General features: G+C 42.7%; 1 protein-coding gene across 1 annotated transcript in view; it reads right to left on the reverse strand.

The window, feature by feature from the left end:
• The window catches only part of LOC116822734 (NACHT, LRR and PYD domains-containing protein 3-like), a 46,951-nt gene extending 35,042 nt beyond the window's left edge, over positions 1-11,909 (reverse strand). Inside the window, exons 1-4 of the mRNA XM_032776802.2 lie at positions 11,627-11,909; positions 7,819-7,851; positions 5,366-7,130; positions 3,680-3,769 (exon numbers count right to left, since the gene is read on the reverse strand). Coding sequence (XP_032632693.1) covers positions 3,680-3,769; positions 5,366-7,130; positions 7,819-7,851; positions 11,627-11,909 — 2,171 coding nt within the window. The remainder of the gene's footprint in view (positions 1-3,679; positions 3,770-5,365; positions 7,131-7,818; positions 7,852-11,626) is intronic.
• Positions 11,910-14,366: the final 2,457 nt, after the last annotated feature.

Below are 14,366 nucleotides of genomic sequence, written 5' to 3' on the forward strand. Positions count from 1 at the left end.
GGCTCCCAGGGCGGGGTGTGCGCCCTTATGGAAGTAAATGATGTACTTATGTCCCAGAAAATACACAGGACATTAACAAACACATCCTGTGGCCGAACAGGCTTTTGAACAGTGAAAGGCCAGGAAAGGGAACCTACTATTTCTGATTCCCTCTGGAGCTGGTTACCCAACCTGGGGAACTAGGGGGAGGCATGTTCGCCTCTGCTCACTGGTGTGGTGTTGTGTATTGTTACTCTTTTCTTGCTTGCTTGCTGTAAGGCACTCCAGCTCCCTGGAGCTTAATCGCATGTTGTTCTTAAAATGTGAGAACACTCAGCCAAAAGTTTGTTGAGTATTCTCAAAGGAGGGAATTGTTGGTGTCACTAAGCATAACCCTAAGTAACGTGGAAAAGTGGAAGGCAATAAGGATATAAAGTCTCCCTGTTGAGGCCTCAGATGATCAAAAGTTCTTCCATGTTTAAACTCTAATTGACCTAACAGGCCAATAAATAGAAACGGCCAGGTGGAACATCCATTATCAGTTGTCACACAGCCCAAACTGGTATAAGGCAAAACTAATGAGGCCTGCATACTTTTGGCCAAGGGAGAGGAGATAACGGTTTACAAAGAAAAGAAAGGACAAGATCGTAATTCATGCCAGCTTTAATTAACTGCTTAATGTAACTGCTACAAGAGGGAGAGAGAGGGGGAAGACAAAGAAGTGTGTGTGAGAAAAGAATGCTGCAGCCGGACAGAAGAGGGAGGCGAAACGGGGGCTTGCTAGTCAGCGAGAAAAGTTCTCATGGATATAAAGGAACAGACTGCTTGTTTTAGGTGTGCTGGATTTGAGGCATGTCAAGTCTCCCAGCACCGCTTTGGGATCCCAAATAAACTTGTGTTTTGCTTCTCCACCTCGGTGTGTTTATTGGCGCTAAGCACTCCGGGCACGGACCACTGTTGCTCGCCTTGGGCATTCTTCTGTGCCTGCAACACTTCCTGCTTGTTACATCTCTCTCAAGATGGCTGCCACCACACTTCCCCTCTGTTTGTCTGACCTTTCCAAAATGGCCACTGATGACACACTTCCTCCCCCAGACACAACAGTACAATTTTAATTATTTATATTGCACTCACCCTCTGTCTCTTTACAGGATAACGAGGGTCCAGTTCAACATCTCCCCATTTGCATAGTAATTATTAATATATTCTGCAGGCTGAGGGCTCTGGATTCTGTAGTTGGATATTCTCCCTCAGAGTCTGCTCCCTGGGATTGGGAGCTGTCCAGCTTTCTTCAGCCTTCTTTTTAAAACTGGCTCCAAGAGGCGTTATTCATATATAGGGCACAGATCTGTGGATTCAGGTTGTCTTAGATCTTTTTATCTTCTTAAATTGTTTTAATTTCTCCCCCATTTATTGCGGAGAGCTAGATTAAACCGCTATCTTGTTTGCTGTTTGAGCCATGCCCCCATGCTCACCTAGCTTTTAAAGAGCTAAGGAGCTCACTGGGCCTTTAATGTTGATTTTCAGTAAGTCTTGGAACAGCTGGGAAGTTCCAGAAGGCTGGAAGAAAGGTAGTATTGTGCCAATATTTAAAAAGGGTAAATGGGATGATCCAAGTAACTATAGGCCTGTCAGACAGACACTGATCCCAGGCAAGTTACTGAAGTGGCTGATATGGGACTTGATTAATAAAGATTTATGGAAGGGTAATAAAGTTAATGACAATCAGTATGGTTCTATGAAAAATATGTCCCGCCAAACTAATTTGATATCTCTTTATGATGAGATTACAGATCTGACTAATAAAGGAACAGTACTGATGTAATACACGTAGGCTTCTGAAAGGCATTTCACTTGCTACTGCAAGACATTTTGATTAAAAAACTAGAATGATACAAAATTAACATTGCACACATTAAATGGATTAAAAACTAGCTAACTGATAGGTCTTAAAATGTAACTGTAAACGAGGAGTCATTATTGAGGTATATTTCTAGTGGGGTCTCATGGTGAGCAGTTCTTGGCCTTATGCTATTTAACATTTTGATCAATGACCTGGAAGAAAACATAAAATCATTTCTGATAAAGTTTGCAGATGACACAAGAATTGGGAGAACTGGTAAATAATGAAGAGGACAGGTCATTGATACACAGTGGATCACCTGGTAAGATGGTTGCAAGCAAAAAAATACATGTTTTAATATGGCCAAATGTAAATGTATACATCTAGAACAAAGAATGTAGATCATATTTATAGAAAGGGAGACTTTGTTCTTGGAAGCAATGACTCTGAAAAAGATTACAGGATTGTGCTTGATAATCAGCTGAACATGATCTGTCAGTGCAACGCTGTGGTTAAAAGAGCTAATGTGATCCTGGATGCCTATCGAGAGGAATCTCAAGCAGGAGTGTAGAGGTTATTTTACCTCTGTATGACACTCTTGTGTGACCACTTCTGTAATATTGTGTCCAGTTCTGGTGTCCACAACTGAAGAAAGATATTGATAAATTGAAGAGGGCTCAGAGAAGATCCATGAGAATGATTAAAGGATTAGAAAACCTGCCTTATAGTGATAGACTCACAGAGCTCAATCATTTTAGTTTAACCAAGAGAAGTTCAAAGGGTGACTTGATTACAGTCCATAAGTACCTACATGGGGTACAAATATTTTATAATGGGCTCTTCAATCTAGCAGAGAAAGTTACAATAGGATCCAATGGCTGGACACTGAAGCTAAACAAATTCAGATTGGAAATGAGGCATATATGTTAAGAGAAAGTAATTAACCATTGGAACAATTTAGCAAGGATCATGGTGGATTCTCCATTCACTGGCGATTTTAAAATCAAGATTGGATGTTTTTCTAAAAGATATGCTCTAGGGGAAGTTCTATGGCCTGTGTTCTAGATGAGGTCAGTCTGGATGATTCTGCTCCAACCATTAGGCCAGACTCCTGCTCGGACCATTAGGTTGCACCACCTACACTGTGGTGTGTGACAGCAGAGAACCCTGACTAGGAGTCTGCTCTGTTCCACCAGAACTGTAGCCTTCCATGCAGGTGATTCCTGCAGGTGCAAATGTAACCCACACACCTCCTGGGTGTGCTGTTCTGTCCCATCTACTGTCACCGAGACCACTTAGAGAGAGAGATAAAATGAATCTGCTCTACAGCCTTAGATAACAGCAAGTTGGCTTTTAGCTCATGCTGTAGAGGCTCATGCACCAAGCTCCCAAGGTCCCCAGTTCAATCCTGCCCACTGGTGACCAGGGTCTGGCGGCGTTACACAAGCGCAAGAAAGCTGTGGTGCTGGCAGGGGAGAGCAGTCTTGGCTAGGGCTCTCTGCTCTATGCTCTGAGGACCACACCACCAGCCACCGCACCTTACTCCTATAGGGATCAGTGTATGAGGCAGTGCAGGGAGCTCTCTACGGCCTCACTGTCATGGGAGTGAATGAATGGGGACATGCCCCTGCTTCTTCGTTATCCAAACTCCCAATTATCCATATAAAATCTGTGTCCCCCTCCCCAAGCTATTTGGGCAATAGGGAGTATACGGTAAATGGAAATTTCAATTCCTGAGCACCTAAACAATTCTATATAGTCACTACACCAGACAGGGTCAGGAGAGCTACGGTGCTGTAGAACTTCTGAGATAACAGCAATATATGAGGCTTTTAAAGAGGAAAAACAGCTTCTTACTTTAGTTTCTTTAATTTACAGTTTGGATCCTTCAATGCTTGACAGAGCAGGTAAATATGCGAACATGTCGGCTCATCCTGATGCTGTTCCCTAAAAAGAGAGAACAGAAATTTTCTATGTTGATCTCTGGAAACAGATTTTAATTCTCTTTCCTGAACATGATACTATCCTCTTGGATGGCGTAATCATACACTGCCTATGGACTACACTCTGCGAGTGGGAGTCACAAGGGAGCCATCCCATGGTCGTGCACACACACACACAAGCAAAACATGACACTGCACATCAGAGGTGAAAGTGAGCCGGTACAGGCCAATGTGGTGTACCAGTGAGAAGTGGACCCAGACACAGCCAAAGTTAAAGCGCTTTAACGTCATTGCCCCTTTCCCCCTTCCCCACCCCAGGCCACCGACAGGGGAGAGCAAATGAGGCAGCTGCCGCTGCTTTAAATCACTGCCAGAGCCCCAGATGGTGCAGGTCGGGCAGCATGAAAGGGCTGACTGGGAGAGGCTGACCCCCCAGGCCTGCCCCTTCTGCCCAAGGCCCTGCCCCTTCCGGGGGGCCGGAGTCGGTAAGTCTTTTATGTTACTTTCACCTCTGCTGCACACACTTATCCCTCTGGGGAGACGATGAGAGAACAACCACCACCTGATAGTGTCGCATGTCTTAATGCACTACTGGCAGTCACTCAGATGATAGTGATGAGCATGTTATAAGAACCGCTATAAAACAGAAGGGCTTGAAATGGACTCTAGCACTGCACTGTTTTTTTCAGGGCTGGTAAAAGTCCACCAGCTTGAAGACATAATTCCAGAACCAACAGAACCTCTCCGCATTCCCTATTCCCAGCCAACCATAATCACCTGACTCTTGCCCTCACCTATTTTGTGCAAAGTGCAGCCTGCACTAATAATAGGGGGCAGATATTTTTTTTCCGTCATCAGTTAACACATGTTCAGTGAATTGTCCTTCTCCTGATTCTGGCACCCTTTCCCAGTGGATCATCTCTGTGGCAGGAGACAAGATTATGCAGATGTGAATCCCCTTACTGGGACAGAGGTTGACCAGGGAGGGAGTGGGACATTCCTGGAGTTTTTGGCCTGGGTCAGGAGGAGCACCTCTGTGGGGGTGAGAGCCTACAGGGGTGGAGAAAGAAAAGAGTATTGACCCTCCACATGAGGTGAAGAAAAGGGTAGGTGTGTGAGGATGTTTTTGTTTTACCCTTCCCTCTTGCATTTATTAGTAACTTGAGTAACTTAGATTTTAAAGATCCCTTTTGTGCCTTGCCCTGGATATCACTATTTGGGCACCGGGTTTCAGCAGTTGTGTCTCTTCAGTGAACACTTTAATGTGATTGAGAGAGTGACTCTCTGCAGCCCCAGAGCAGAGCCATCTTCCCGGCCTCTTTGGAAACAGGAGGCAGCAGTGCACTCAAGTGGGAAACACACACACACACACACACACACCTCCACAAGGTCCTTTCAGTTTTACTGTTGAAATCATCAGCTGCTTTGGTACTTAATGCCCCATTGACATGTCACCTGGCTGCCCAGATGCTCCCACTGATCTGAAGTTCAGCCGTAACACCTTTGTCACTCATACTGCTGCCATCTTTCCTTTTTAAATGACCTTCTCTCTCTACTTAAGAAATTATGTAGGCATGTTTCCATCTCAGACACTACTTACAAACGTGGCTGCTTGGGTGGCCGTAGGGAATCTTCATTCGGGTCTTCAAATCCAAACGTGCACAGATTTAGATAGAGTGTCTCCAGCTTACGACAGTTTTTTAGACAAAATGAAAGAGCCACTTGATCCATTTTGGTAAAATTATATTCAGCTAAATATAGCTCAGTGAAGCGATTTAGTGCACTTTGCACAAAACTCTCTTCTTGAATTTCATACAAACAGTGAAACTCCTCAAGCAGGTAAATCATCTCAGCATTACGTTTAAAGGATGACAACTCCTCATCAGGCTCCAAGAACAGCTCCTCAGACTCCAGGGACAAGGACGATATTTTTGGTTTTGTTTTAACCCACTCTAGTAGTTCTGGTTTAATTTTGGGTGAAATTTTGCAGCTAAGTTTTTTCTCCATGTCCTCCATTCTCTCTTCATTTAAGAGACCAAACAGGAATCGCACTGTTAACATTAAGCAATTTCTAGATTTTCCATAGTTTTCTAACAATTTTTTCACATTGTTCATAGCAGTTTCTGAACCTTCCACAGTTGTTGTTTCTTCTTTCTCCAACACATAAAACAAAGCTGCAAAAAACTCTTGAAAACTCAAGTGAATGAAGCTGTAGACACACTCACAGTCAATATCTTTTTGAAACATGTTCTCATTCAGAAAGAGAGAGTCAGATACATCTAAGCCGTGCTTTTTGATTTCTTCTTCCCCAAAGAGTATTTTCTGCCTCCAGATTCCATCTGCAGCCAAGGAACAAAGTCCCTTCAAGTTAGCTGGTGTGTGCTTCTTTGAATTGCTGCTGTGACCCTTTAACAGACTAAAAAGATAGAGCATATATATACTAGTGATTGTTTTGGATGTTTGTGCAAGATCTTCACCTGCTTCCATCTGTTGTTTCAGAACCGTGCAAATGATCCAACACGCAATGGGGACAAAGCACAAGGTGAAAAGCATTTCATATTCTTTGACAAAGTTAAAGGCTTTTCTTGCTTTTTCTTCATTCCCAAAAAAATTGTGGAAATATTCCTCCCTCTCAGCTGCAGAAAACCCTAAGATCTCTGCATAACGTGCACATTCCAAACACTGTCTGAGTTGCTCCAGAGCCGTTGGTCTCGTAGTGATTATTACATAGGATTCAAGAAGAACAGTTTTCCGAACTAAACTGCTCAATGTAATTTCCATTGGCTGCTTCTCACAGGGATCAGAGCACAAATTGTCTTCTGACTGATCCAAGGAAAATCTCAATTCATCAAAACCATCAATTATAAACAGGAGTTTCTCTGGATTTATCAAAATCTCTTCAACTGGTGCATTTTTATTAGGACAATTCTTTAAAATCAAATCAGCAATTCTTCCTTGCTCACTGCCAAAGTTCACTTCCCTACAATTTATGTAGAAAGCATAATCAAACTTTTCCTTATAGAGCTCTCCAGATGCCCAGTCAAACATAATCTTTCTTGCTGTCATGGTTTTTCCAATCCCTGCCGCTCCCAGCAGCACAACAATTTGTGGTGTTTGTCCATCTTTATCACATTTAAATAAATTACCCAGGGTGATAGAACTAGCCCGCTTAGTCATTATTTCTTCATGTCTCCATCCCAAGGTCATTATTTCATGTTCTCTTTCCTTTTTGTGACAATGTTTCTTTACAATAATCAGCTTTGTGTATCTGCTGTTTAGAGTCACATTCTCACCAAGCCGAGAGTTCAAGTCTTTTATTACTCTGTACTTGTTTTGTATGTGTTCTCTATATTTCACCCTGTAATCTAAGGTAGTGATGTGAAGCATTAGAAATATAGAATCAGAAATTCAGAAAAAAGACTTATCACTAATGTTACAGTTAAGCTATTTAAACAATAATAATGCTACTTTAAGCATATACTGCAACTTCCAGCATAAACTATCCCCAAATCAATTAACTATGGGCCTGATTATAAGTTGTCCCATTGCAGGGCCGCCCAGAGGGGCAGAGCAAGTGGGGCAATTGGCCCCAGGCCCCGGGTCTTCGGCGGCATTTCGGCGGTGGAGGGCCTTTCAGGGCTGCTGAAGACGTGGAGTGACTGAGGGGCCCCCCACCACCAAAATGCCACTGAAGAGCCAGACCGCAGCCGGGTGAGTACAAGCGCCGCAGCTGCCCCAACTTTGTCCCAGGCCCCTGAATCCTCTGAGAGGCCCTGTCCCATTGAAATTAGTCATGTAAGTAAAAGCTATAGGACCTTCCATGCACATAGAATAGAGTTTTATTTATCTGAATGGCCTGCAGAACATCTGAAATGTTCGGATAACTGGGCAGCTGGATAACTGGGAGTTCGGATAACCGAAAGAGTGGGGTACCTGACTGCCTCCCCCGACTACACAGTCTGAGGTGTTATTTCTTATTTCTAGTGGTAAATATCTGGCTGCTCTGATCTAATATCTGTAATCAACACAATTTTCTGTTAGAATGTCACATACCTGGTCTTCCAGGTGTTTGTTTAGGACATAAAGCTGAAAGAGAAATTTGCAGATGAACATTAGTGTAACAGAATCACAGTATGTCACGCAATTAAGGAAGATGGGGCAATTCATCCAGTCAGTGGTCTCTGTAGGAGTAAGAATTAATTAGCTACGATACTACATAGCATCTAGGAGCCCTAACCTTGGCTCAAGACCTCACTGTACAAACAGAACAAAAAGATGGCACCAGCCCTAACGAGCTGACAATCGGGAAGTTATTTTATAGAAAATAAACACGTCCTAGCTTAAAAGAAATCTAGCTGTGTGAGAAATAGCCTTTTTACTTTTTCTCTGCTAATTTACTAACCAAGATACAAATAATCTATATATTTTTAGTAAAATTGCTTAATTATGAGACAACATGCAAGCCTCGTTTAAACTATTCTCTGTAAAACTGTTGATGACATTTTTGACTGCTTTTACCACACTCTGTGCCCATTTTGTCAGTTAAACTGTAACACTTGCCAAATTTAAGGTATCCATATATAGGAGTACAAGTGTATCGGCTTTTATTGTGCTTTCAATAATGGAGGGTAATGTTATGAAAATGGTTAAACATGGATTTAATACATAAAAATACCCTTGAAATATTACGGGAAGCTATAGTTTAGTAATTATGGGGCAGGAAATGCAAACCAAAGGTCTTCCTTAAGTTTCTACATATCTTAAATAGTTTAGTAGAAAATATATACCATTCTTAATTTACTTGGTTTATTCTGAAAACTACGAAGAAAATACAAAAATTACATTGAAGACATGTGTGCACACGCTGAAAATATATTACGGCTGATAGAGAAAAAACATTTCAAAAGAAGCTCTGCAAATCCTGGGAGGCCACCCTGTTCACAAGCTGTCCCTTCAGAAGGAGACCGCTGGTTTTCTTTCTGACAATGTCAGTCTTGTCAGAAGGTGCTAAGAGTGAGGGTCACTCTTAGCTCTTGGCAGGGGTTAGACTAGATGACCCTGGCAGTCCCTGTTAGCCCTATGATTCTAGGAGGTATCCAGCCTTTGCAATATTTTTTGTCTGCGGGCAATGAGTCAGAGATAAAGATTGGACCCACAGGCTGTGTGCAAGGGGACAGCTTTTGCAGCATTGTCCAATCGTATAAAAAGATGATGTGCCATTTGACGCGGCTTGTAGGATAAAGATGGAGGCATCTTGAATTGGATCTTGCTACCACTCACAGCCAAGCAGCTCGTAAAGAGATGTTATATAAGCGAGATGGCGAGAACCGAAGAAACACATCTGCCTTTGGCACAACTGGTGTTTGATACACCACGACCAAGCCATGAGAGCTGCACAGCCATGCTAACGGATTATGAATGTCATCACAAGGACAATGCAGAGACAAAGGCTGAGGCCACCCCTTGGGCACAGCTGTGGTATGAAACTCTGGAACTGACCAGGAGACCCCAAATAATTCAAACAGAACCAAGTCACAGGTACATTGTATGTAAGACAGTTTAAGGGTTGATATAAGCGTGGGATACTGGCCATAGCTGCTCAGCTGGCTAGAGTGTTTGGCTCCCATCCAAAAGATTGGTCAATCAAGACCTGCCTGAGGCAAAGGTTTTTAAACCATGTGCTGAAGAGGCCTCTACATACAAAAATGAAAGGTTTTCAAGCATGGTGTAAAAACTAAAATGGCACCTTACATGTTTTTCTTATTTCAAGTCTCTCAGCAGCTTAGAATTGGTTCTTTCGAGGCCTGGAAAAATCTGGACATCAAATGGACTGACTGAATCTGGTCTGCTTTTCCCCACACCTGGAAACTGAGTAAAGGACGTGCTAATTCTACAGGACCTAACTTTAAGGATGGGATTTGGTACTGAGCTAACCACATCTGTGCCAGTCTATACTCTTAAAACTGTACATGTGAGATTGTACGAGCAGCCATGCACTTCATTAACCACTGTCTGAAGAGTTGTCTACATCTGGAGTTATTCTGGAATAACAACTCTATATGTGGACACTCTTATTCCCAGTTAGCTTAATATATATTGAAAGTGGATTAAGCTAAACTGAAAAAAAGGCACTCTTATTCATGGAGTTATGCAGCACAGACTCTTACACATGGAGTTATTCGGGAACAGCTACTCCAATTTAAATTCAGACCTTCCTTAATCTGATATAATTTAAATGTAGACAAGTCTCGAGGACTGTGAAAGTGGTGTGATAGATGCCCCAGGCCAACATCACCCTGATTGCATGAACTGGACTTCACTGTCTTGTGGGACACTGAAAAGCAGCTGGAGGCCTTTGAAACTGCAGCTCCCTAGGTTTGCTGGCTACTCAACAAGTTGTATTCTACTAAATTTGTTTCTTTAATTAAATATAGCCTTGAAGATAAAGTTCCTGCCTGGAATCCTAGAAAGGTCCTGTTCAGCTGTTTAGTGAGAATATGCTGGGTTAGAGACTCTTCTGTGATCAGTTTCCAATTACAGATCATTGATTCACTGTCCCAGCCCCAGAACAGGTTAGAGCCACCTGGGGGATGTTCTAACTCACACCAGCTGCCACTGGTCCCCAAGGAATGGTCCCCCAGGTGGGGATGCATTCCAGTCACTCCTCCTCCACACCTCTCTTTGTCCAGGACGCTCCCCCTGCATTGCTCTGTTGGCTCTACACCCTGAGGATTTCCTCAGAGGGAGAGTTACCAGCTGACTCTTCTCCCCTTGTGTCCACTGAGTGGAAAAAAGGCAGTGGAGCGGTCAGAGAATCTGGCCCACTCTGGGCATCTCTGCTCTGAGCTCCCCTGGCTTCCTGCTGGGATTTAGAATGTGTCATTCCTGCCATCAGCCTGTTTCTCCTTCTGCTCCTGCTGCTGCTACCCCAGGGCTGTAATAGGCCTTTCTCTCAAATCTGGACCTTAGCGTCCAAAATCTGGGTGCTTAGCATGAACCTCCAAGCTTAATTACCAGCTTGGATCTTCTCTCGCTGCCACCAATCAGGATTCTGAGTACCTGATAAACTCTCTGGTCTCCCCAAACCTTTCCCTGGGGGACCCCCAAGACTCAGATGCCCTGAGCCTCCAACAAAGGGAAATAACCCACTTCCCTTCCTGCTCTTTACTTCCTCCCAGATTTTCCCGCCCTGGGGATACTAGGAGATTTCCCTGCTTCAATCCCTTGAAACACAAAACAGAGAGGACGATTTACCTTCCCCCCTCCTTCTTCTCCCCCCTCCCAGTCTTTCCCTGAGAGAGACAGTACTCCTGGCACAGAGATTCCTATCCCCTTGCCTTAACTAGGAAAAGAAAATCCAACAAGTTTTAAAAAGAAAGCTTTATATAAAAAAGAAAGAAAAAACACATGACATGATCACTGCATCAAGATGACATAACACAGGGCTATTGCTTAAAAGAAAATATGAATAATCAGCCTTATTCAAAAAGATATCCAATTTAAACATTCCAGCAACTCCACACATGTAAATACAAAATACAATATAAACCTATTGCTTTTCCTTTTGTACTCACAACTTGGGAACAGAAGGGTAGAAAGAAGCTTGGAGATAGAAAAAAAAAAGCTCTTCCCTCATAGCCGAGAGAAACCAAACAGGCAGAACAAAGACAAAACACACCCAGAAGTTCCCTCCCTCACTTTGAAAAATCCGGTTTCCTGATTGGTCCTCTGGTCAGGTGTTTGGTTCCCTTTGTTAACCCTTTACAGGTAAAAGAAACATTAACCCTTAGCTATCTGTTTATGACAAGGGCAGATTCCTTGGGGAGACTCCCAGGTTTTATAGGAACTTTAGGTTTCTTACCATTCTCTCTTTCTTCTCTGAGGTTAGCAGCAGCTTCTCTGAGATTGATCTGATTGAAAACTTCTATGGCCACATCTACTGCAGCGTCTCCACCATAGAATGCCATCAGGCGGTTCTTCGTATCTATTGCATCAGCATTCTCCAGCCGACCTCGGGGGATGGTACCTTTCCCCTCAAAGTCAGAGTGTGATAATTTGTCTTTAAATCCTTTGAACTCTTCCTGAGAGAGGTTGTTGAGGGCATGTATGAGCAGGTCATTGATCCTGCCGCTTCTGTTTTCCATCACTGGGAATCAGGAAAGGAAACTAATACACAAAATAAAATCCTGTTATTCATAATTAATAGGGTATAACAGCAATTTTCCCCATGTATAGGACAGAAGTGTAGTCTACTAATGAGAGTAAATCATGGGGCTCATAATTCCTCAGTTGTTTTCCTCAAAAATGAAGCACTGGACAGCTTACTTTGTCTCACAGTGCCTCTATTTTCTGATCTGTAAATAGGGAGAATCATACTCCTCTAACTCACAGGCCATAACTGTGTCATAAGAGGTTTGGACATCATGCTGTACCCATGCTCAGGCAGACTCGTGCGACTACATCCCAGTTGTTCCAGGCCATATTCTGCCGTCTTTACTCAGGTTGATTTCAGTGGGACTAGATGTGGGTAAGGTATACGCGGGGTGAATAATGGGGGCAGAATATAGCTCTAAAAATTAAACCAAGTTTTGGGGGTGAACTGTTGTTCACCAAATCTCTAGAAACTTCCTACTGAATTTATGAACAAAGGAAAGTCTGTCAGATCCCTGAAAAGCCACTGACTGAAAATATGACAAATGCTTAACTAAATAAGAATTATCCCCATGCACCCAATTACATCAAATCTACTAGCTTGAGACTTAGGGCCACAGGTTTAAAAACAGCCTCAATTTTTCTACCTGCGATCAGCCGCAGCAGATGGAGTTTTGTGAGTGCAAATCACTGCAGACACAACAGGAGACGGGCCCTGAGCCTGCCAAGGGACTGATGGGGCCACCATTACACACAAATAGGTTCCTTTGCACTACAGTGCCTTCAGCTGACTGACTCGCTGACGATGCCCCCCAAATCAGAGAGACTTCTAAATGCCAACACTTAACCCCATGATTATTTGCGCTCCCAAAAACTGAGCTGCTAATTGATTGGGGCAAAATTGGAGGCCAGTTTTTTAAATAGAATTTTCAGCAGAGCTGCAAAAGAATCATTAATTTGGCCATCAGCAAACAGCAGCCATAAAAAATGAACAGAAAAAAAATAGGAAAATGGTTTAACAATTGAAATTTAAGACAAATGGTGAAGAAATCTAAGCAAAACCACAAAGTCTAAGCAAAACCTAAGCAAACCTAAGAAATCTAAGCAAAACCTCAGTGCTCTTCCTGAGTTACCCCCACCCCCTTCCCCAGACACTGTTGTGCTGGAACGCTTAGTCACAGAAAGTCAGATTATACAGGGGGGAGAGAGACATTTGTTCTAGGGAGGATCAAGCTTTGAAAGAAAAGCAGCTTAAAAAAAAAGCCATTAGGGCAAATGTGACCATTCTCTCAGCAGAACAGTCATGTATTTAAGAATGGAAATATTTCCGACTCTGATTGTCCCCTGTCTACAGTTGAATCTATGCACATAATAGTCAGGATGTGAAGGGTTTCTAGAGACCTTTTACCAATGTGGAAATGGTAGTATCCTGTGTTTTTGGCTCTGAGGCCAAGATTTTCATTAGTGATGTGAAAGTAGAATTAATTATAATGTAAAAATAAGAATGGATTAAAGAAATATTGTATGTACCTTTAAGCAGAAATGAGAAATGCTGAAATACAGGTGCCAGGAAAAGAAACATTAGGCATAAACAAGAGTGCTAATGGCGAAACATTAACAGAACATCGGTAATAGTTAAGTAAGGAAATAAGATATGCATGGCTAGCCCAGGTAAACTTATCAGATTCTGCTTCCTTTGTTATCTTGCTAAGTGCTCCCCCCTCCCTTTATCTGTATAAATAAGATAGTTTGTGTCTTGTATGGTGCTCACATTATCTGGCTGTATTAGCAGAGCGCTGTGCTAATAAAATAGAGTGGTCTGACAAACCGTGAGTCCTGAGTCTCACTTTGACAATTTGGAGCTTCCACCGAGATGGCAACCGTCTTCACTGGGGCTGTGTGATTCCTGACCATTTTTGTAGGATGACCGTGGCAGCCGGCACCTGGGCATTTGGCCCGAGCGGTCCTCCACTAGAACGGAAAGGCGCACAACCACAGTGAAGTATATGCCATCGAACCTGTTGGTTCCCACTCTGTTCTGGTAGAAAACCAAAAGCAGGTAAGAAATGTTAAGGAAAGAAGAATGTGTATGTATCTATTTGTCTGTTGAAAATATGTAACATTCTAACGAACTCTAAACCAACACATCTGGCTTTGTAAAACTCTGTTTTCTAGGTGTTGAGATAATTGTTTGTTGTTGTTTTTTAATGCCACTAAAAATTCATTGACTCTTTAATTCATAAGTTGCAAAAACGAGCGACCTTTTTGGCCAAGACACAGGGTAATTCGTGCTGTTTGGGCTTTGGGATTTAGCTTTAACCCTTAAGGGGTAACTTGATTCTTTACAAAAATTAAAATGTTTTTAAAATACAAGACCAATGTCATGGTGCATAGGGCAGTCCAAAACATCAGGTGAGAAATAGGGAGAGGATTCTGGTAGTCTTTTTGTG

The sequence above is a fragment of the Chelonoidis abingdonii genome, chromosome 4 (assembly GCF_003597395.2).
Source record: "Chelonoidis abingdonii isolate Lonesome George chromosome 4, CheloAbing_2.0, whole genome shotgun sequence".
Taxonomy (NCBI): domain Eukaryota; kingdom Metazoa; phylum Chordata; order Testudines; family Testudinidae; genus Chelonoidis; species Chelonoidis abingdonii.